The following is a 23882-nucleotide window of genomic DNA, read 5'->3' as shown; positions in this document are numbered from 1 at the left end:
TTTTATCTATGTTAATCTAGAAGACATTGCTGGAACAATGATTTGTACGCCTTCTATGAAGGACCGTAGAGTACATTATGTTATCTAATAATCCTAAGCACACATTATGTAATAAACATTATTTACAAAAGCAATTTACATCTTTTCTCCAAAAGTCCTTCATTTCCCTATAAACTAAATAAAAATAAAATGGTAAATCTGTTATTTTACGAAAGACCACCGATTTCATGATAGATTTATATAATGTTATAAACAAACAAAATTATTGTTCAAGAATTGTTCAAATTTTGTTGTTTTTTTAAGTAGAACGTTTCACTTTTGCTTAATCAAGTATTGTACTGTAAAATTCGAACCTTCTGCTCAAAAACTATCCAACATTCTTTTCGAAAATTATCCTAATTCGAACAAATTTTTTCAAAGTAAAATACTAATAGTACATATTTACGATAGTATAATATAATAATTTAAGGAAGTATTCCACTTGTAAAATGCCTTTTTTCCTTAACAATTCTAACAATCTATGAATTCTTTTTGTTTCATATAAATTTTACTGAAATTAGAGACCTAATCTAACCTGAACTCGTCAATTTTGGACCCAAAAATTCCCTGCGATCGAAACTAAACAACTCTGAAAAGGTTCTTAAATTCCTTTCGAAGCTAATTCGCCTCGTACAAACCAATTTTTTTTAAATTTTTATGCAAATCAATATTTAACAACGTTAATACTAAAACTATATACTAGAAAATATCCCAGAACTCCCATTGGATTTCCAAAAATATACTCAAATTTCACAAAAAAAGAATCATAAAATTCGAAATCTTCAGAAATTTTCAAAATAATTTTCGAAAATCACAAAAAGTTTGTCGAACAATGTTTACCCACAATCCTTCATCTAAAATAAATTCCACAAAAGATGGATACCTAATCAAGACCATAAGCCCTTTATTAATTTTGTCCCAAATATTCTCTTTAATCGAAATTAAATAAAACATTTTTCGAAATATTGTAATTTCTCGTTGTTTCTTGAATAATTTCAAAAATCCTCGATCCTTTTCTGTCTAACACAAAACTGGAAACAAATTATACAACAAAATGGAGGCTTAATAAACGCTTCATCCAACTCGAAAAATCCTGTAACAAGAATCTTCGAACTATTATAATTCAAAGCCAAGTTTCTCGTCCAAATGGATGTTCTCGGGTTTCCCAATCCGATTAGCCAACATTCGCTACGAACCGAACACAAAAGGTTCGAGTAATCCTCAAAAAGTGTCAGAAAAAGAAGGTTAAGTCTCGTTTATCGGCTCCGAATGGCCGCCATCTTTTTGTCTGTAGTACAAAGCGAACACAAAGGGGCTCTCTGAACCGAACGACGAGCGTCGACGTCGCAACGCGTCTGTTTAAAGACGGAGGACGCCCGTGGCCGGCGATATAACACATCGATCTGTCCTCGCGCAGACGCTTCCAGCCTCTTCCTTCGCTTTTCGCCACCCTGTATAGCCCTGACCGGGATTCGAAGCCAACAGGTGATGCTCAGACACTCCCTCGAGCGGCGTCGGCGTCGCCAGCCATGAGTCCTCGACCCTAACCGCGATAAGTACACCTCAAAAGTCTCGAAACTCGTCGGGAAGACGGATTTTTTCTCGAAAGATTCAAGTAACGCCAGGATTTAGTTATAAATCTTGGATTTTTAAGTGTGTTTCCACAACTACACGACCGCCGGCGGTCACTTTCCATCGTTGAGGTATAAAAAAAACCCCCTTTAAGTGCCTGGGTACCCCCCAGTGAGTCCCAAAGTGGTTGTTTTTCAATTGTGAGTGACACATTAAGAGGACATTTTTTTCCTGTAACTGGTGGGGGGAATTACGATTTTTCGATGATTCTGTGAACTTTTTGTGATATCGTCCTCTCCAATTAGTCGCCACTTAATTATTTTTCCTAACCCTGTGACGAGTTTTAAACGTGTTTTAAACCCTTTATCGAACCCCTTTGTGGAGGGAAAATTCGGTTTTTTTTGTGTGAATTTGTGACACTTTCAGAGGGAATTACCCCTCCCCAGTCGTCCAGTTTTTAACTTTGTAAAGCAGTAAGATTTTTTTTATAATTCTGTGAACTTTTAGTGATATTCCTCTCCTCAATCCCCTCCCTCATCATTTTCCAATACTATAACAACTTTCAAATGTGTTTTAATCTCAACTAACACCCCACAAAGTTAAAGAAGAATTAATGTTTGTGACTATTACACCCCCCCCCCCCTCCTCCCACCCGCCAGTCGAAAGATCTAAGATTCATCTATGATCCACAACAAATTTCTTGGATCGCGAAAATCCATAATTGAAATAATTTGACGATATTCGATCATTCCTCTTCCAAAACAAACGTTTTCTAAAACGGAAATTAGCATAACGTGATTATCATTTGCTTCAACGAAGTATAATTTTCATCCTACGTATACTTCTCCAAAGGCTGTACTAAATATCCAGTTTCAAGAAAAATGTGATCAAAAAACATAATCAACTTTATTATTTAAATTATTGAAAATTTCGAAAACCTTTTTCGCCATATTATCCTACCTTTTTCCGATAATTACGCGGAAAAATGAGTATGATAGTGAATATTAATAATTTGATTTTTAATAGCATTTTAATTAATTAGAAAATTCTCAATATTACCGTAAATTTCGCACTTTTATCTTTTTTTCTTATTATTTATTAAATAATTCGATCATTCGCTACTTTTCTACCATACTTGCCACAGATTACGATGTTAATAAATTAAAATTCATCTTGTTCTAATATTATTTAAATTAAATAACTAATTACAAAGTTTTTGTCTTTTTCCCCCTCAAACTGGAAGTAAATACTTTGTGAACAATTACATTCTGAAAAAATTGTTATTGTTTTCTAGTATTCAAGTCCGAATGCGAAAATGAAAAATTACAATTTTTAATATCGTTTTACAAAGATTTGAACTATTATTTTAAAGTGGTGACACTTTGAGAGGGAATTCGGTTTCGAAAAGTGACTGGTGGAAGGGGGATCTACGTGTGATCGATGATCCAGAGTCGATTTGGTGGCTCCAATCCGTGGCTGAAAAGGGGAAAATGTAGGAATAGTAATTCCCGTTGTGAAAAAACGAAAGTTTTTAAAAATGGACGACCCGATCAGCTGATTGGCCACCTGTTGAGTTCAAGCTGAAGCATGACTGAAGAAGTGCGGGCGAAATTGGCGGAAATCTGTGGAAAGAAGAAATCGAAGATTGCAGAAGAGCCTCAAAGATTTGAAGAACTCGAATTCTGTAAGTAATTTTTAATATTTAATTAAAAATACAATTTACACGATGTAATAAAAAAAAAATAATGACGATATTGCGTATGAAAAAACTACGCAGACCTCCACGACACTTGTTCCCTACTTATAATTATAATTATAATAATACGTAATAAACTATTTTGTTAGAAGATAATTTGTTTCTGTTTTATTGTGTACAGGGTGTTCGGCCACCCCCGGGAAAAATTTTAATGGGAGATTCTAGAGGCCAACATAAGACGAAAATCAAGAATACCAATTTGTTGATGGAGGCTTCGTTAAAAAGTTATTAACAATTAAATTACAAAATTTCAAATCGTTCTGGAAAAATTATTTTCGGTCGCAGGGGTCAATTACAATCATTTTTGGTCATTACACATACCCTCGAAATCCTACCCACTTTCGAGAAAAAAATTCCTTACCGAAAATATAATGTCTGACCATACTATCGATATGTTTCACTGAATTTTCATGCGAATCTTTAAAACATCATAACTTTTGAACGGATTGGACGATTTTAATGTTTAAAAAATCAAACGACGCGTATTTTGATCGAGAATATGTAGAAATTGTAACAATATTGGAAAAGTTGTTCCTTGACCCCCTAAAATGAGAAAAACCCCATAAAAATGGTCCAATTTTCAAACAGCCATAACTCCTACAATTGTGAATATATTTCAATGAAACTTTTTTCTGAAGTAGAGCTCATGAGTACCTACAAAAAAGTATTAGACAACTTTTCTGTAGGGCGTCAAATAAAATTATCAAAAATGAAAAACGAATTTTTAAGAAAAATCGACAGGGGGTAGGTGTCTAAATTTTTTGGCGAAAAAAAAAAATTTCAAAACATTCTGGAAAAATTATTTTCGATTGCAGGGGTCAATTATAATAATTTTTGGTGAATAGGCATACCCCTGAAATCCTCCGCATTTCCAAGAAAAAAATTCAGTATGGGGTGAACTTTAAACGTTAATAACTTTTGAACGAAGCCTCCATTAACAAATTGGTATTCTTGATTTTCGTCTTATTTTGGCCTCAAGAATCCCCTATTAAAATTTTTCCCAGGGGTGGCCGAACATCCTGTATATTGTATCTGCGAAAGAAGAGTAGTAAAAATAAGCGGATTATGAATCATGTTGGCGGCGAACAATGTTATCAGTGTACGATTCTGTGTTTCCTAAAAAATATGAAATACACAACTATTTATCCGGGAAGGGATGGAAATGATATTAAAAATAAACGTAAATATCGCCATCCATAATATTCCATAGTATATTTTCTTGTTTGCAAGGTGATCTATCAGTCGAATAATTATTTTAAATTTTATGTTATAACAAATTTTATTTTCTGAAATAGCGTTCAAGGAAAAATGTATCTCCAATCTGGCAAATTAACTTTTTCATTTGAATCGCGTGATTTATTAAAGTAATGATATTTACTGATTATTAAATATAAGTCAGTTCTTAGGTTAATTATTTTGTAATGGAAAATTCGTTTAATTTCAGCACAAAATGGCACAAGGAAGCTTTCAGTATCAAGGAACACAGCGGAGAGCCTGTGGTCCTGGAGCACATTGGAATGTCCAGGTAAGTACAATTGAAACTGAAATTTCTAAAGGTACTATTCTAGAAAATACATAATTTAAAAAAAATTATTTGAAAATTAGTTATATAATTCTTTTGTCCAAAGAATTTCTTCATATTTTTACAGAAAATTCTATATAATAATACAGGGTGTTCGGCCACCTCTGGGAAAAATTTTAATGAGAGATTCTAGAGACCAAAATAAGACGAAAATCAAGAATACCAATTTGTTGATTGAGGCTTGGTTAAAAAGTTATTAACGTTCAAAGTTCCATAACGACTGGAAAATTTTTCGGCGAAATTAAGAAATTTCCAATCGTTCTAAAAAAATTATTTTCGGTTGCGGGGGTCAATTACAATCATTTTTGGTCATTATACATAACCCCGAAATCCTAACCATTTTCGAGAAAAAAATTCGAGTAGGTGGACAAATTTTTCGACAAAATTAAAAAATTTCAAATCGGTCTGGAAAAATTATTTTTGGTTGCACGGGTCAATTGTAATCATTTTTGGTCAACAGACATACCCCCGAAATCCTACTCAGTTTCGAGAAAAAAATTCCTTACCGAAAATATAATTTCTGGCCAGAAATGTCTGCCCGAATTTTCATGCGAATCTTTAAAACGTCATAACTTCTGAACGGATTGGACGATTTTAATGTTTAAAAAAGCAAACGACGCGTATTTTAGTGTAGAATATGTAGAAATTCTAAAAATATTCGAAAAGATGGTCCTTGATCCCGCAAAATGAGAAAAACCCCATAAAAATGGTCCAATTTTCAAGCAGCCATAACTCCTACGATAGTGAATATATTTCAATGAAACTTTTTTCTGAAGTAGAGCTCATGAGTACCTACGAAAAAGTATTAGACAACTTTTCTGTAGGGCGTCAAACAAAATTACTAAAAATGAAAAACGAATTTTTAAGAAAAATCGACAGGGGGTAGGTGCTGAAATTTTTCGGCGAAAAAGAAAATTTTTAATTAATTCTGAAAAAATTATTTTCGGTTGCGGGGGTCAATTACAATCATTTTTGGTCATTATACATACCCTCGAAATCTTACCCACTTTCCAAAAAAAAATTCGAGTATGTGGACAAATTTTTCGAAAAAATTAAAAAATTTCAAATCATTCTGGAAAAATTATATTTTGGTGCGGGGGTCAATTACAATCATTTTTGGTCAATACACATAACCTCGAAATCCTACCCACTTTCGAGAAAAAAATTCGATGTGTGAAATTTTTCGACAAAATTAAAAAAAATTTCAAATCGTTCTAAAAAAATTATTTTTAGTTGCACGGGTCAATTACAATTATTTTTAGTGAATAGACATACCCTCTAAATGCTAAGCACTATCGAGAAAAAAATTCTTTGCCGAAAATATACTGTGTGGCTGGAAATGTTTTTATAACTTTTTAACGAAGCCTCAATCAACAAATTGGTATTCTTGATTTTCGTCTTATTTTGGCCTCTAAAATCTCTCATTAAAATTTCTCCCAGTGGTGACACCTTGTATATATTTCTATAGATTATTCCACCGTCACTTCCTTTATTTTCAAATGTTTCGTATAAATGTATGCATCGAAATCAGCAATGTAATGTATTTTGGTATTATATCGGTTTTAGTATAGCTTTACTGTCCTAATACAGATATTTATGTCTCTTGCAAAAAATGGGTGAAATTGAAGGAAAAATCAATTAATCAATGCAGCTAATAGAAGATTCGCATCTTAATTGTTAACAAAAGGTATTAAATCGAATATAGGTGGTGAGAGACAAGGTGACAACTCGATGCTTGTGGTACGCGTGTGAAGCGCTAGGAATTGGGCTGCTGCTAATGCTTTTAGGAGCTTGCATGGCGACCATAGGTGAGTAGAACTTTAGAAAAGAATGAATGTTTATTCGTTTGATGCATGGCTAATGCTATTTTATTTCTACAAATATTAGATTGCCCAATAATTAATTTTCAATTTTTAATGTGAATGACCTCTTTGTTTAACGCCTAAAATCATTCCTTTTATTATAAATTACACGTGATTAAAAACATTATTCTAACAAGACGAGACGAACGAGCCTACAAGGAATTCCCTAACATGGAAAAAATGAATAGTGCCAGTTACTGATACGGGAGAACGCGATCGAAATTTGGCGAAACTTGGAGAAATCACGCGTTTAATATACAAAGTGTTCGGCCACCCATGGGAAAAATTTTAATGGGAGATTCTACAGGCCAAAATAAGGCGAAAATCAAGAATACCAATTTGTTGATTGAGGCTTCGTTAAAAAGTTATTAAAGTTTGAAGTTCCCTCTGTAGAACGGCGACTTGAGAACAGCTGCGTACGCGCGATAGTGACTCTCATTCAGAAAACTGTAAGGCTGTCGATACGTCACGAAGTAGAGTTTCTCATGCTGGGTGAGAACCACTATCGCGCGCACGCAGCTGTACGCAGATTGCCTGTCCACAGGCGCAACTGTTAATAACTTTTTAACGAAGCCTCAATCAACAAATTGCTATTCTTGATTTTCGTCTTATTTTGGCCTCTAGAATCTCCCATTAAAATTTTTCCCACGGGTGACCGAACACCCTGTATGTACACGTAGTTACGGAGTTTCTTTATTGACCGCTCGTGGCCAGCAACGACTTGAAATACCGCGAAAAAAGGAACAAGATAACCTCCTGGCCGCCTGCTTTAAGGGTGGGCATTCAGCTGAAAATCAAGTACTAGTAATTTTTCAAATAACCTTAAATAATTTTTAATTTTTAAAATATATATTTTTATAACGCTTTTTACGCTGAATCGATCTATGTACAAATTGATCTACCAACACCCATCTTTTAATAACAAAAAATTACTCAGACTGAGAAATCCATAAACAATTTTCTTCAATATCACGTACACAGACAGTAAAAATTTCAATTTGAAAGCTACATTATTTATGACTGTTTTTTTTCGTAATTGAATGAATGAAATTTAGATTTAATTTTCAAGTCTCTAATTAAATTCTACACCATTCCTATTTAGATGGACTGTTTTAAATGCCTCATTATGTATTACGTCTGCTCTGCTATGTGACTTTGACTTATACAACGTAAATAGAAGCCTATTGTGAATAAAGTGTAGTTCTATAATTTCAATAGTTTAGAAACCATTCGATGTTATCAGTTCGATTATATCAGTTTTATATTGACTATTCGTCCTCGTTTACAATGGCAAATCCAGCACCAAAGTGCAGAGAATGTTAAAGGGAAGTTTTAGACCCAATTGTAATTCTATCACGCTGGGGCCAATGGCGCTTTAGTCATTATGCTCGTCTATGAGCACGAACCTTTAGGTAGAAACGGTAGAATTAAATATTTTACCAAAAACTTTATTATACAACAATTATTCGTTTTATTTTGTACAACGTGTATAGCATAGTTCGCTAATAACAATGTTGGACTATATCTAACGGAAGCGTCGTATAACCTATATCCCAAACTGTCCGCTCGATAAGGTAGGGCCACAATGTTATCCTCCCCAACGGCATCTACCGGCTAGTGAGTGAACCTGTTGATAACGTACCTACCAGTCCGTCGCAACCTACCTTATCGGTCAAAAACGAATCGATGGATTTGTTCCGCTTGGAACTTTTGAGTTTCCAATTACATTTTTTAATGGAAATAATATATCGGTCATCCAATCTACAGCCTACATTGGAAGAACACCAAAATAAAATCATAAGAGTAGAAGATGACTCTCATATTAACTCAGGAGTTATTTATTTATTGGATAAATACCCTCGCAATGTTTTCAGAAGTGGGATAAGGGCTCAAGTTAGAGGAAAAGCATTATCGACACCACGGAATAAGGCAGAATTAATAAAATGTTTAAAAGAAGTAGACTCTCGTGAAGAGTGGAGGATACAATTAGTGGGCAACATGTAAGGAATTTCCATTTCAACGGACACAAATTTAAAAATGGCTACAACATTGCATTTTTCGGATGCAAGTAGTAAATTGGAACTTTCAAGAAGGCAAGAACTTGAATTATTGCGATGTGAAAATGAAGCGTTAAAAACAAATACATCGTCGTCCGGTAAAAGAAACGTGAGGTCGCGTGTGAATATAAAATCTGTTTCTGAGCTATTGACTGATTTTGAGGATGAAGATCAAGATTTCGAGCAGTAGGAGAGGCAACTAAAATTATATTTTAACTTGTTGAATTATTGCAACTGAATCTAGCTTAAATATTCTGTCCTACAAAAATGATGTATAATCATCGTCCTAGCAAATGTGATTTACGGAAAAAATTTGAAGCACGAAGTTCGCGAAAAAGAAAAAACATTTTATGATTATTATCATGAAAAATCATCGTGGCCAATCGTATATCAGTTCCTGATGAAGAATTATTGGATTTCTTAATATTCCTGATCGACAATTACGGAATCAGAACTATTGAAAGCATTCAGAAAAGTCGATCTGTTAGAAGAAACGAAGATTTCAAGAACTGAAAAATCTGAATCAAAAGTGAAGGATGGAAGATGTACTCAAGAGGGACGTGCACAAAGGAGCAGAGGAAAAAAGAATCGAAAATGCAGGAAAACGACACGATTTCCAAAAAAACGCTACCCATACAACCAGCGATCAAAATGTTAGATATATCTTACATTTTAATGCGTTATACCGGTAGTCCAATAGATTTCATTAAAGAACAATTTGTTAAAAATATTAATTTTCGCAAAGTTGATAATGATTGACATAAATGTTAAATCTAGAACCGATCGAGAGTGAGAATTATATTAATTGTGGAAGATTTATGAGAAGGAGTACCTGGAAATGTTATGATGATATTACACAAAGTATGAGAAGATGATGAACGCGAGAAACACAATTCATAAGTACACTACGAACACTTCACCTGCACGCGGTTAGAACACGACTGACAAAATGGCCGTGAACTTGGCCACCACGAGGCAGCGATCAGCAGGCCCATGATCGATGCGCGCGCATGTCAATCATGAGCAGATGCCCAATTTCGGCGTTGAGCGCATCTTTCTTTGAGCAGATGACAGGTGCTGCCATTGAGCGCCGTGTTAAGTTATAATTTGAATCGATAGAATGGAAAATTTTAATGAGTAGAATCTTGTTTTTTTTTTCTTTTAACTCAAAAATGCGACTGTGTTTACTCGTGATCAGTCTTCTCAAAATTTCTTCGTTAATTTCATTACATGATTCCATTATAGGATTAATAGGGAATAATAATATAACGTCTTCTCTCAACTTATTAATTTTTAAGATTAACTATCTTTTTATTGAACTAACTCCTCTGTCTTTTCAGCTAAGACAGACCTTTTTAACCATTTTAGTTTTCACTAATTAAAACTTTATTTTTATTAATAATTGAGAATTTGTACAACATGACACCACCAATAAAGAAAAAGTTAAAATTTATTGGACAGCATTATTAAATCTTGCAATCTTAATCCAAACCTTTTCTAAGAGTTAGTAATATTAGAAGAATTGATACATAGTTGGAATCAGGCTATTTTGCAGACCAGCTATCCGTGGCGCAGGAAGTCAGAGGCAATATTACTATAAAAGTGAAGAATGAATCTCGTGGATTTCACTTAAACAATCTCAGTTATGCTGGACCTATAGTGATGGGCGTAGGAGGTAATAATATTCGCCATTTTTATATTACTATAACCACTCAAATCCTAATTTCTGTCTTCGATTATGATTCGACAAATTATAAAATTGAAATTAAATTAAAATGATTTTAAAAAAGTAAAATAACATTCATTTTTTATTTGTTAATAAAATTTCAAAATATTCGCAAAGAACCTAAAATAATATACATTTTCCAATTTATTATACGTACATATTGAATTATATTTAAAAACAGAAAAATAAATGCTAAGTACTAATTACAAAAAAGCGAATAGAAACAATTTGGTTCAAAAAAGAAAAATTGTTTATTTGACGCTCAATTATTATCCAAAAGATACAAGCTTAGAATTCTTATTTAAAGAAGAAAAAAAATAATAAATATGTAGAGAAAATTGAATTTTTATCTTGAATACGGATTCCGAAAAATCGAATAAAAATAGGTCAAATCGATTTAGATAAAATATTTAAGTAATATTCCATTATTGTAGAATGAAAACGAACATAATCGACGAAGAAAAAAAGAAAAAAAAATTATTTGCCCCCAGAGAGATTTGAACTCTCGACCCCTGGTTTACAAGACCAGTGCTCTAACCCCTGAGCTATGGAGGCTCACGCTTGAAACTTACATAATACTATATATAAACTGTCTTATAAATATTCATATTTTCCCTATACTAAACATCGAAATTAACAAACAAACCAATAATGACTAATTCGATCTTAATCTAATATTAAATAATTTTCCAATTTTATGAGAATTTAAACTTAGAAAATAGCTTAAAACTTTCTCGAAATTAATTCGAACGCCGATTAATAGGTCCCTAATATTGTCCAACTATCCAACTATATGAAATATCTTGTTTCCCAATGCTAATCCGAACAAAGTCACGGATGAGATATCTCGCGACGCAATTATCGTCTCGCGCCATAGCTCCGTTATCGATACGATTACGAAAAAATGCCAAAGGGAAAAGATGAATGCCTAGAAGGGATCTACGTTTGTAGGAGTTCGATTTTTTTTTTTTAACACGAGGGTGCATGTGCAATTGACTGTTGCACAATTTTTTTTTTTAGTGGAAACGCAAATTTTTTGCTATGTCATTCCGTATAGAAAATTATTAAGACGCTATGGCGAAAAAGTTATTAGTTCGCGAGATATTCCGTCCGTGACGTCGAAGAAATAATTCGTCGAACCGATTAATATTAAATAATTAATGGTTCTGTGAGAAACGAGTTAAGAGGCTGAAATTTTTCAGGGTTCATTGTGGTGGCAGCTTGTGTAATGACCTTCGAGGCCCGCGACAACGCTGCCAAAGTGGTCCCAGCGCGGTTTCGTTTCAACCAGCCGTCGACCATAAAGAGCATAAGGAACCAACGTAATCGAAGATCCATTTCTAGCCAAACTACGAAATGGGATCATCAGCTAGGCGTGTTTAGGATGAACAGAAGCCCCAGCCCTAGCATACACGAGGTCCTCAGGAAACAGTTGACGGCGGAGTTCATGCAATTCTCGAAAGAAATAAACGAGAAACAGGCCGGACACTCGATTAAGAAAAGTCCCAGCGCCCCAACTTTGGTGGAGAAAAAATCGCCGAGAAAAAGGACGGCTAAATATGCTGGCTGTGCCTTGTTGAATCCTGAATTATTGCAGAGGCATGCTCTATCCGTTGACAATCCTAGCTATAGTAATTATCAGGTATGAGCACTATTTTATTTTTATTTAGAAAAAAATATTCTTTGAAATTTTGGAAGGATCGCCTATAAGAATATTAGTGGAAATATTTCTATTGTTTTTATTTCACTCTGAAGTATACAATCACTAAAACTGAATAAAATACCATTCTTTTTATTTTAGATAAAAATAAAACATTTTCCTTTGGAAAACATTCTTTTAAATTTCGTATGTATCCAACGCTTCTTAATGTTTTTATTTTAATAAATTGAAGACCATCTTTATTTTATTTTTACTTTATAAAATAAATTTTAATTTACAATTGTTGTTTTCGAAACCTCTTCGAAGACGTAGTTATTGAACAAAGATGAAGTATTGTATTTTACAGTTTAAACTATTAAATAATATATTCCATTTCACGCTTGAAATTGCAAAAATAATATATTTTATTATTGATTCGAATTCTTTCAATGTCGCATATTTAAATTTTTTGGGCTTTAAATATTTTTAATTATTGGGCTTCAATATAGCCTACAATTAATATTTAATTCATTTAAACAACGTTAGAATAAAAATGGCCGTCAAAAAAAATATAAATTTTAATTTGTCTAAAATAGAAAAATTATTTTCAGAATTTTTAAATCAAACTAGGCGCTTAATCGGCTTATTTCCAAGAAAATGGCCTCTATACAGCCATACCTCGGACTTACGTTCTAATTGGTTCCAGGATTAGCCGACGTAAATTGAAAAATACGTAAGTCGGGGTAAATAAAATGTAAGCTACATATGTACATACTACGTGTTTATTGCAAATATACATATACATACACATTTATTTAAATTTCATATATTACATTTTTATTTATTAGTTGTTATTAATATATTCTTCTTTATTAATAAATAAATGATTAATAAATTTCGACATGAATATCTGACGAAGCTCCTTCCTTTCATGTAAAGTTTCTTGACAAGGTACAAACAATTGGTTTGCTCTATTTTTAACCTTTGATGATCTTTCTTCGTTTGGATCAATATTTTCTAAACAGATCTAACCCTTCCTGCAATTTTGAAACAGTCATAGCTTCTTCAAATTGTTCAAGTATTACTGTCTCAGATGCAGATGGATTTCTAATTTAAATAAGATCATCAAACAGTAGCCATGGCTACGTATTAACGTTATAACGTTGCTTATGGGGTTATTGCTGATTAGATTGCTACTTGTTAGGTTCATTTTATGATTTTTTTTCCAATGCTAATCTCATAAATATGTAGAGTATTGTTTTCATCCAAAAATATTAAAAATTTTGGTTATTATAGCCTCTTATTTAATGGCTCTTCCCAAAAAGATGCTCCAATTGCTTCCATAGTTCCAGCCAATCCGCTAATCTGATACAGAGAGGCAAAAAGTATCTTCATTAGGAAGGATGTAGTTATAGCAGGAACTAGGGAGAAGTCAAAATTTCGATGGTAACACTCAAAATTTTTAAAAATCTCTAGTTCCTGTGGGGCAAGCGCATCTATTGAAAATTCTCTCCAAATGTGAAGAAAATCGGTCAACTAGATCTTGAGATATCTAAACTTTGCATATCTCAGAAAACACAGCAGAGCCTAACTGTTGAAACAAATGACGTAAATCAGAACGTAAATCGGGGTATGACTGTACACTTTTAAAAACATATTAAACATTTCTCAATATAACGATTGAAAAATTTCATGAATTTCCTGAAAGAGAATTGAATATTCCCACTGTCGACGATCACTTTCTAATATGGCGGACCCCCTTGAATTCTTACTATGTTCTAAATATTTCACTTTATTAACTATTTATAACCAGTAAATAATAAGAGAAAGTTTCTTTGAGAATTTTAATGCTTGTGAAAATTATTGTAATTAAAGAAGGTTAGTTGGTAATGCCTGGGGCGGCCATTTTCCAATATGATGTACCCCTTGAGAATCTTTCGATACGTTTTGTTAAGTTTTAACGATTTTACCAATATTATTATTAATGTTTTACAGTTTAAAAGATTTCGCGATTGTTTTAATGGCTGTAGAAAATTACTATGGTTCAATTAGGTTAGTAGGGAGAGTCTGGAGCAGCAGAGGATGGGCGGTAGCCAGGTTTCAATGGCGATGGATTTGCATATTCCAAACAAAGGTCCAGTTACGCTAAAAATTAAAGATAGATCGGACACTTCGAGACGCCATCAGCTACTTCGACAAACCAAGGTCGAATATGTGGAAGAATTGGACGAATTACGATCCCCCGTCAGTCATTCTTCGTCTAATTCCCCAGGTAAGCCACAGTGGATTTATTGTAAAATTTGAAAAATATTTTGATTTGGAACTTTTTTCGGAGAAAGGAAATAGAAATTCTTTGGACGATCGACATTTCGAAGATTTGGCCTCGAAGGAGCTGACGAAAATATCACGCAGGATGGCAGCATCGAGCTTCCTGAGAATGTCCGTCGATAAGGCAGGAAATGACAGGAGGGTGGAGAGATCTATGGGAAATCGAAAAGCTAGTTTGGAGTTTAGAAGAAGCCCTGATTTTAGGAGAGGGGATTATAGGTAACTTTTGATTATACCATTTTTCAACAGTATAATTCTAAAGGAAAGTTTACAATTATTAAAAATTGATAAATTCAATTTGAAAGGAAAAATTACAAATGCGAAAGAGTAATTGTTAAATAATTTTAAAATCACGAATCTTTTCGGAGGAATTTAATTTAGGAAAATGAAAATTGGTTTAGAAATTAATAAGTGAAATTATTAATATACTAAGTTAATAATAGTATATTAATGATTCAAAATAATTGCTAAATTATAAGTGAGAAATTTAAGATTGAAAAATGAGAATTTGTTTAGAAATTAAAAGACGTTTTCACTAGTATGCTTCATTGAATAAACATATTTAATAAAAATGAATATGGTAATATCTCTTTTTCAGCACCAAAATTAATAATGGAGACTCTAAAATGTTATTAAACAATTTGTTTTAGGAAATTATCAGTGGACAGATTTAGTGTAGACTGCACTAAATATTTTCCCGAGGAACTGGGTATTAGATCAAGGACAAGCAGTGGCGAAAATTTGAAAAAACATCGCCAGCCCAAACTCTACCAATCGATTTCCGATGACAATAAACGACAATTGTTCAAAAATAGGAAAGATGATAACTCGAGTAGACATTCGTTAAACACACAGGCGGTCATCGAGAGTGGTGGATCTGACTTTGAGTTCAAGTATTACGCAGAAACGTCGTTGGACACCGAAGAAAGTCGAGCGGACTATTCCGACGAAAGCCACGCGACGGATTTCGAAGAATCGGCCGGCATTGCTGCGTCTGAGGGGCCTATCGAAGCTCATGCTTTGCTCGAGGTACCAGAATTAGAGAATCTTCAGGAAAATAACAGAGAAAGCAAGAGGAACAGCTTAATTTTGGATAATCGTGTAATTAAGAAACAATTCACGAAACCGAATAACTTTGGCGAAGAAAGTTTCGATGATTTTGTGAGAAACGAAGAAGATAATATGCAAATGGTAGGAGATATTTGAAATGTGAACAAATATGGGGATTCGGTGCCAAAAATGGGTGAATTATGGTTAGAAAAATTTTTGGAAAATAATTTTTTATTAGGGAGACTTTTGGAATTGAAGGTGATGGCCACCACTGACCGTCACTATGATCAGGTTTTTTTGAAACGCTCACGGTGAATAAATTTTTTTTTTTGAAATTTTGAATAATGGTAATTTTACTGGAAAGACTGCGAATTGATCGATTAGCCACCGGAATGTTGAATTTTTTTAATATTGCTATGAGAAATTTCGTAATTTTTTAACCACTCGGATGTAAATAAATTCTAATATTTCTAAACGAAAAATTAAGTTTCTGAAATCAAATTTTAGGGTCAATTAAATTTCAAAAAATAATACATTTCGTAAATTTTCGTAAAATGACTTCCTACGAAACATATTTCTCCAATTGTTCATAATTTTTCCCCGTTAATTTCACGAAATTACCATAATTCAATATGATATGAATAATTAATTACATATAAACTATTTCGAAATGTTAAAATCGATGTCAGACTTGTATAATTGTAGATTCAGTGATTTTTGTACAGTTTTCAGATGGTAAAAGAGAAAGCTTAGCAAACGTGACAATCCAACTAACGTCGACCGAGTCGAACGTTGTTTTTTTAAATAAAAGGCTTAACTAAATAAATAAATAAATCTATTTTTATATCTCTAGCACAGCTTTATTACGCTATCATTAAACACTATTGAAAAATTCCTCTATAAAACGAAGTGGTCGTTCAACGATACTTGCTATACTCTAACACTGTCCTAAAACGTGCAAAAAAAGTAGGAATCTTCTTTACCATGATTCACACTCGAAGAATTAACCATAAGTAGTCAATTAAGTCTCATTTTCTCCCACGAGATTGGTACTAAACATTGTTAACAAATATACTCCTCAAAATGGCGACGGTTCTCCAAAAAAATCGCGTCGAAGGAATTTAAGTCGGACCAATAATTATTACAATACTTAGTTTTAAAGACTAAAATTTATTATTACAAAACATTACTAAATAATTATAAAAAAATTTCGAAATAATTACTCTATTCCGCATAATAAATTTTTTCGAAGATAAAACTAAAACATTTATATTTACGTTAGCGATCATTGGTGTTAGTCAGCAGAAAATATTCCAATATTCGTAGAAAATTTTAAATAATCACTGTTCATTGAAATTATATTTTCCATTTGTTTAATTATATCATTTTTTTTATTATTACAGTTTTTATATAATAAATTTTGGTCTTCGGGTGAAAATTATAATTAAGAAACTGTCAACTAAATATTGGACATTGTTATAATAATAATAATAAGAATAATAACAATATATACGGTTAAAAAACGTAGTTAACAAGAAAAACATAATCAAACTGTGATGAAATCGTAAATAAATAAGAATCGATAGTGGCAAAGATTATCGTATAAAGAATCCCCAAATTATAACAACCATAAGTGTAAATAATTCGAAAACTCTTGGAATACAAGAATCAATTTAAATTTAAGCATCAACAAATTTGTAATCAAGTATTTAAAACCTCAATTTTATTATTTACATGGAAAAGTTGTCTATTAAAAATGAAAATAATTTTCTTTTAATTAATTATCATCACACTAATTAATTTGATCTGAAAATAGAGCACTAAGAAACAAATATCATTTATAAAAAATAATTTCCAATCGAAAAAATAATAAGTTTGGAAATCTTATAATAGAAAATACTATAAAAATGTATTTCAAGAGTATTCTCTGAAGGACTGATGCTGGAAAAAGAGCAATTATGGTCGTAATATTAATCGTGTTTAGCAATTGTGTTAAAAGGAACGCCTATAGTTGTAAGATTCTCGAGTCGATGTAATATTTGCATGTTAATTGTTGTGAAATCTCAATAAAATTGCTATGATAACACTTTGTGTTTTTACATTCAATTACGATCCATTTAGCCCACAATTCGAATTGGAAAAGAATCTAAACTGGATTTAATCAACTTGTGAGGCTCCTGAGGCTAGTTTCCCTAAAAACGACTCAGATATTGAATATTCAAAACTTTAAAACGTCCGAAAGTAATATTTTCCGTCTTCTAGCCTCGTCGAACAGTTCAATTACTATGATCTCAATTGATTTACCACGCATTATTAATATAATTATAATTAAATTACAGCCCAGAAAACTATTTAAAAAAAATTATTTTTCGAGGTTTCGTTAAAAAATCATTAATAAAATTTGTCCACGTACACGAATTTTTTTCTTGAAAGTGCGTAGGATTTCAGGGGTATGATTATTGACCAAATATGATTATAATTGACCCCTGCAGCCAAAAATAATTTTTTTAGAATGATTTGAAATTTTTTAATTTTGTCGAATGACATCTTCTCGAATTTTTTTCTAGAAAGTGGTTAGGATTTCGGAGGTATGTCTATTCATCAAAAATGATAGTAATCGACCCCCGCAATCGAAAATAATTTTTCTAGAACGATTTGAAATTTTTTTTTTTCCGTCGAAAAATTTCACACATTCTATAATTTTTTTCTAGAAAGTGGGTAGGATTTCGGGGGTATGTATAATGACCAAAAATGATTCTAATTGACAACCGCAACCGAAAATAATTTTTTCAGAATTAATTAAAAATTTTTTTTTTCATTTTTTTTCATTTTTGATAATTTTATTTGACGCCCTACAGAAAAGTTGTGTAATACTTTTTTGTAGGTACCCATGCGCTCTACTTCAGAAAAAAGTTTCATTGAAATATATTCACTATTGTAGGAGTATTGGCTGTTTGAAAATTGGACCATTTCTATATGGTTTTTCTCATTTTTCGGGGTCAAGGACCAACTTTTCGAATATTTTTAGAATTTCTACATATTTTCCACCAAAATACGCGTAGTTTGCTTTTTTAAACATTAAAATCGTTCAATCCGTTCAGAAGTTATGACGTTTTAAAGATTCGCATGAAAATTCGGGCAGACATTCCTGGCCAGAAATTAGATTTTCGGTAAGGAATTTTTTTCTCGAAACTGAGTAGGATTTCGGAAGTATATCTGTTGACCAAAAATGCTTGCAATTGCCCCCTGCAACTAAAAATAATTTTTCCAAGACGATTCGAAAGTCTTTTTTTTCACCCAAAACTTTCAGCACTTACTCGAATTTTTTTCTCGAAAGTGAGTAAGATTTCGGTGATATGTCTATTGACCAAAAATGATTGTAATTGACCCCCGCAACCGAAAATAATTTTTCCAGAACGATTTAAAATTTTTTAATTTCGCTGAAAAGTTTTCCGGTTTATGAAACTTTAAACGTTAATAACTTTTTAACGAAGCCTCAATCAACAAATTGGTATCTTGATTTTCTTCTTATTTCGGCCTCTAAAATCTCGCATTAAAATTTTTCCCAAGGGTGGCCAGGCACTTTGTATACAATTCCAACCTAATCAGCTCGCAATTCAACTTGAAAACCCCAAAATCAAAGCTTCTAATCTCAATGCATTAAATTCACCCTGCTTTTTAGGCTCATTTTCTCAAATACGACCAATAAAGTCAAAAAACAATTTTCCACACAAATGTATACCACCTAAAAATGGCCTAAATCTTCTTTCCCACATCCAAAATCACTCATTACCATGGAAAATCAAATTCATATAAAAGAAGAATTCTCATTGGTTCTTGGGCCAATTTTCTCCAATTTCCATATTTTAAGTTCACAAAACGATTTTCTTTACGCTAAAATTACTTGATATCGTTCAAATTTCCTCACATTCTCCCTAAAATTTACAACTTTCCATTCGCAAACAAGGTGAACCAAAAAGATTCTTTTCAAAATCCAATTTTTCAATTTTTTACTCTGTGGATATTAAATCCCCATTGGTAAGACAGATTCCATTGTTCGTGGAGCGGAGGATCGGCCGCCAGCTGGTGGGTAAAATTCATTTCGAGTTCCTGGACAGGTGAAAGATGGCGGGAACGCGCGAGAAAGAGATTCGTCGAAATTATGATCGGAACAAGGACAGAAATGGCGGCCGACGGCACTAAACTCGTTGAAACAACTTGCTCGGTTCGAGCAGTGATCCGCTGGACGCCATACTAACCGCGTGCGATCATGCTCTAATCATAAACGTACCAATTCCGACAAATATTTACGTTTAAAATGTTTTTTTTATAATAAATGTCGGTAAATACCTAATCTAAAGTGCAGTTATGGTTGTTTATCGACAGAAAAAATTGTGAACTGGCCCGAGAAAAAGAAAATGACGTCGGAAAAATTCCACAAGTGAGTTTCCATTTCCTATGAACAGATTTCCAATGGCATTTTAGAGTTTCGTGGGCTCTCGGTGATTTTTTTATGGTTCTTGTACGGTTGGATACAATAATATTGAATGATTATGTCTGGCTGACACTGGGGGATTGCGTGTTCGATTGTACGTTTGTGTGGTGTAGGTGGAGGGGGAATATTATGTGGCTGGTTTATCATGAGAATAAAGAGTTTGGAGTTTAAAATGTAAAATTATGGGGGAGATTGGATTTCAATGCTTGAATGGGAAAGGTTTTTGGGGTTTCTGTTTGGACAATTTCGGGACCTTTCGTTAAAATTTTTTGTTTGGTTTTCGGCTACGCCGTGATAATTGGGCGGAAAATTGAATTTGAGCTAAGGAAGATGCATTTGGGACTGTTTTGGATATTTGTAGAAGCAAATTTATTGAATTTGAAGTAATATTAACTAATTCATTGTGGACTTTTTAACGTGGGAAATATATTGGACACAATTGATTGATTTTTACTGAATTTCGAACAGTAATTAAATATCATTAATATAGTATTAATATTTAATTTTCTTTTGTTACTTTTGGACATATATTAAAAGCAATTATTGTACCAAAATTGTAACGTACATGGCGTTGTTATGACTGATAGAATATTATTTAATTGATAAATCGAGAATCTAATTTCTTTCAAAATTCCTAATCAAAATTAATTAACTCTAATATCCCACTATTTGAATCAATATTTTTCAAAAATATTGAATGTTTCAAAATAACCATTCACCTATCAAAAATTTCCATTTGATGAAGAACGATTACAATAATTAATTCTATCACTAAAAATAATTTAATAATAAACTATATTTCGTCTAAACTTTTCTAACCCTTACAAAGTTAATAATTCCTTAAAATTATAATTGATTATAAAATATAATAATCCTTTATAAATATATACTAATCAAGAAAGTTATCTTGGATTGGTATTAATTATCGAACTAATTGTCATGGTACTTTCCTTCGATCGTGTTCTCTAGCTCGGTTATGTCAAAACGTGTTTATAGCAAATTAGAGAGAAAATTATCATGTAAAGTACTCATTAAAATATTATTCAAACTTTCTCCAAACTCATTTGCTCTCTACCGCCACTTTACAAATCCTAATTAATTCTCTAAGCCTTTAAAAACCAGTAAAATTACTAAACAATTACATTAATTAGTTAAACAAATTATAACACATGCGGAAAATAAATTTTGAAAAATGATATCAATCGACTGGAATTATTTTTTGGAGAAAAATATTAATCTAAACAAAAAAATATTCAAATATTATTATTTTATGACTCGTGGTGGGCAGGTTAACTAGTAGTTTAAGGTAACGAAGTATTTTGTAAACAATAGAACTGAGAATTAATTTTTTAATGTCATTACAAACAAATTGAGTGAAAATAGAAAAATATAATAAATAATAATAAAATTATTATTTGTAAAATTAATTGTATTTTAATGAATTTATTTAGCTTTGTGGTTGGATATTCAATTTTTGTAACAAATTTCCAAATTTTAAATTCTACAATTTTCCAAATTGAGGAAAACACTTTTAAACTATTTTTTAACGTTGATATACATTATAAAATGTCGCGCGGAGAAAAAACGATTTACTAATTCTTAGGAAGATTTTTGGAAAAAGAAACTTCGATCTTCGAATTCAATGTTTTCTGTTGAAGAGAAAAGTTTTTGAAGATTCCAGAAGCCGTTCGAATTTTTGAAAATATTTTTAGAAGAACCCCATCTCAATTACATATCGTATAATTAATTTTGAACTGTTAATAAATAATTTAAAGAAACGCATTATAAATAAACGCAAATTTACAATTTTCCTTCTTCGTTATCAAAATTTGTTAAAACCGATTGCAAAAAAATGGTTAACAAATATTTCCAAAATGGGGTATATAGTCCCAGAGAATATTTTCCTCTTAATCAAAATATTCTCAATTAAAATGCCAATTTCAAAATGAATAATTCGTGAATTAATTGAAATATTAGTAACAATTAATTGTTAAACATTCTAAAGATTGTTTAATCAAATTTTGTTTCAAGATTGTCCTGTACTTTCTATGTAAATGAACAAAAATTGTTTTCTGTCTTTGGACCCTCTCGATGATAAGTATTAAATAAATAATAGATAAAAAATTAAAATAACTCCCAAGAGACTTAATAATTATAAAAATTTTCCCATTAAAGTAATTTTAACAATGTATAAAAATTAATTCCTGGATTTGTTATTAACGATATGAAACTACTATTTTAATCTGTTTTAATTTCAATGTCGCAATTTTGCTAATTTTAATAATTTCGAAAAAATATGATTGTTTAGAAAAGAAATGTGTTTCAAAATTGTATATCCTGTTCGAAATGGTAAGTTTTCTCTGGATAAAATTCTTCTTTATTTACAGAGCTGCACGAGATGGCGCCTTGGATATTTTAAAAGAAGCAACAAAAAAAGATTGCAACGTCAGAGACGATGGCGGAACGACCCCGACACTATGGGCAGCTTTTGAAGGTCATATAGACGTCCTTCGACTGCTCGTTGCCAAAGGGTACACCAACAACCTAATTAATTATATTAAAACTCAACGCATTTGAATTTCAATCGAAACTGATGCTCGAAAAATCGAAAACGCTCACAATTTTTGAATAATACACTTAGACAAAAAGAATACACATGTATGCTGTAATTTAGTTCATGGGAATAAACTAAGAATTCTTTAAATTTTACGAATGATGCGTAAACATCGTCACATGGTAATATACATATATGAAACTATGCTTATATTTATCAAGAAAAGTATGTTTCAGTATGTTTTTACACTTTAAGTCGTGCAAGCACAAGGAATAGTAGACTAGTAGAATATTTTTAAATATTCATTTAAAAAATCGAAACGTGGCAAGAAATTAAACAGCGACGATGTAAAAGTGATCTTGCAATTAAGAATTGAAAATTGTGCAAAGACGAATAGAGCAAATTACCACAGTTATATTCGTAAATTGTTCAATTCTTTATTAAAAATAATGATCGAAGTAATTGAAAATAAGGGCGGACTTAGACACTATTAAAACATAAAGTGTTCCTTCAATTGATGTTACTCTTGTTACACAAATATTTCATTTCCATTAAATAAAAAGCTTCATTTATTAACATGTGCTATCATTTCAGCGACCCCTTTCACACGTCATTTGGTGATGAATACAAATACAGACTGCATAGTTTGAAATTATCGCTAGAATATATTATCACGAGGTGATGTTTACGTATCATTCGTAAAATTTTGAAAATTCTTAGTTCATCGTCGAGAACTGAACGATAGCTATAGAGTTCATATTCTTACATTCAATTTTTTCAAATTCCTTTTCACAGCCAGAGAAAGATAAAAAAAAAGTAAATATGACGTTTTCCAAAAATATGAAAGAAGTTCGAAGTGGAATGGCACTGTGAAAAAATTTATATACCAAATTCGGGGGAGGTTTTGGAAAGAAAATATTTCAACTTTCAAATTCAAAGTGGTTTGCCGGAAATAATTTTTGAAGACTCCAGAAGCCCTCTGAATCGTTTTTAAATGTTTTCGAAAACGCTCGTCTTCATTTTCCCCATATTTTTCCAGGCGTGGGAAGGTATTTGGGAAAATTTTATTTAAATATCTGAAAATATACGATCTCGTTTTTAAAATGACACCGCAAACGCTGCCGTACGATCATTTTTCACGAAATTATGGCAGTTCAAAGATTGTGAGCCTTGACAGATGCGCGAAACCGGAAGTGGACGCCATAATCTTGCATCGATCGTC

The 23882-nt window shown here is 32.1% G+C and overlaps 3 protein-coding genes and 1 non-coding gene across 6 annotated transcripts in view; 2 read left to right on the top strand and 2 right to left on the bottom strand.

Annotated features, from left to right (window-relative positions):
* Positions 1 to 3168: 3168 nt before the first annotated feature.
* Positions 3169 to 15947, top strand: LOC143347876 (uncharacterized). 2 transcript variants are annotated; one of them, XM_076777475.1, is made up of 8 exons: positions 3169 to 3295; positions 4812 to 4892; positions 6655 to 6757; positions 10412 to 10543; positions 11797 to 12236; positions 14286 to 14505; positions 14573 to 14780; positions 15212 to 15947. In XM_076777475.1, exons 2-8 carry the CDS (start codon positions 4818 to 4820, stop codon positions 15765 to 15767), a joined length of 1734 nt encoding a protein of 577 aa, XP_076633590.1. In that variant the 5' UTR covers positions 3169 to 3295; positions 4812 to 4817; the 3' UTR covers positions 15768 to 15947. The 2 variants fall into 2 exon arrangements, with proteins under 2 accessions (XP_076633590.1, XP_076633591.1); XM_076777476.1 differs by lacking the exon at positions 10412 to 10543.
* On the bottom strand, positions 11077 to 11149 carry Trnat-ugu (transfer RNA threonine (anticodon UGU)). Its single transcript has one exon. It is a non-coding gene; the product is annotated as a tRNA-Thr (tRNA).
* The window catches only part of LOC143347881 (HUWE1-associated protein modifying stress responses), a 24442-nt gene continuing 13684 nt past the window's right edge, over positions 13125 to 23882 (bottom strand). Inside the window, exon 5 of the mRNA XM_076777491.1 lies at positions 13125 to 13598. Coding sequence (XP_076633606.1) covers positions 13594 to 13598 — 5 coding nt within the window. The 3' untranslated portion in view covers positions 13125 to 13593. The remainder of the gene's footprint in view (positions 13599 to 23882) is intronic.
* Positions 19843 to 23882, top strand: part of Sans (SAM_USH1G_HARP domain-containing protein Sans) — a 7940-nt gene continuing 3900 nt past the window's right edge. The window contains exons 1-2 of one of the 2 annotated variants that reach the window (XM_076777480.1): positions 19843 to 20052; positions 22494 to 22637. In XM_076777480.1, coding sequence (XP_076633595.1) covers positions 20030 to 20052; positions 22494 to 22637 — 167 coding nt within the window. In that variant the 5' untranslated portion in view covers positions 19843 to 20029. The remainder of the gene's footprint in view (positions 20053 to 22493; positions 22638 to 23882) is intronic. The other variant, XM_076777479.1, reaches the window with a different exon arrangement.

Source organism: Colletes latitarsis, chromosome 11 (genome assembly GCF_051014445.1).
Source record: "Colletes latitarsis isolate SP2378_abdomen chromosome 11, iyColLati1, whole genome shotgun sequence".
In the NCBI taxonomy this organism is placed as follows: domain Eukaryota; kingdom Metazoa; phylum Arthropoda; class Insecta; order Hymenoptera; family Colletidae; genus Colletes; species Colletes latitarsis.
The sequence above is the reverse complement of the archived record's forward strand: the minus strand, read 5'-3'. Positions and strand labels throughout refer to the sequence as shown.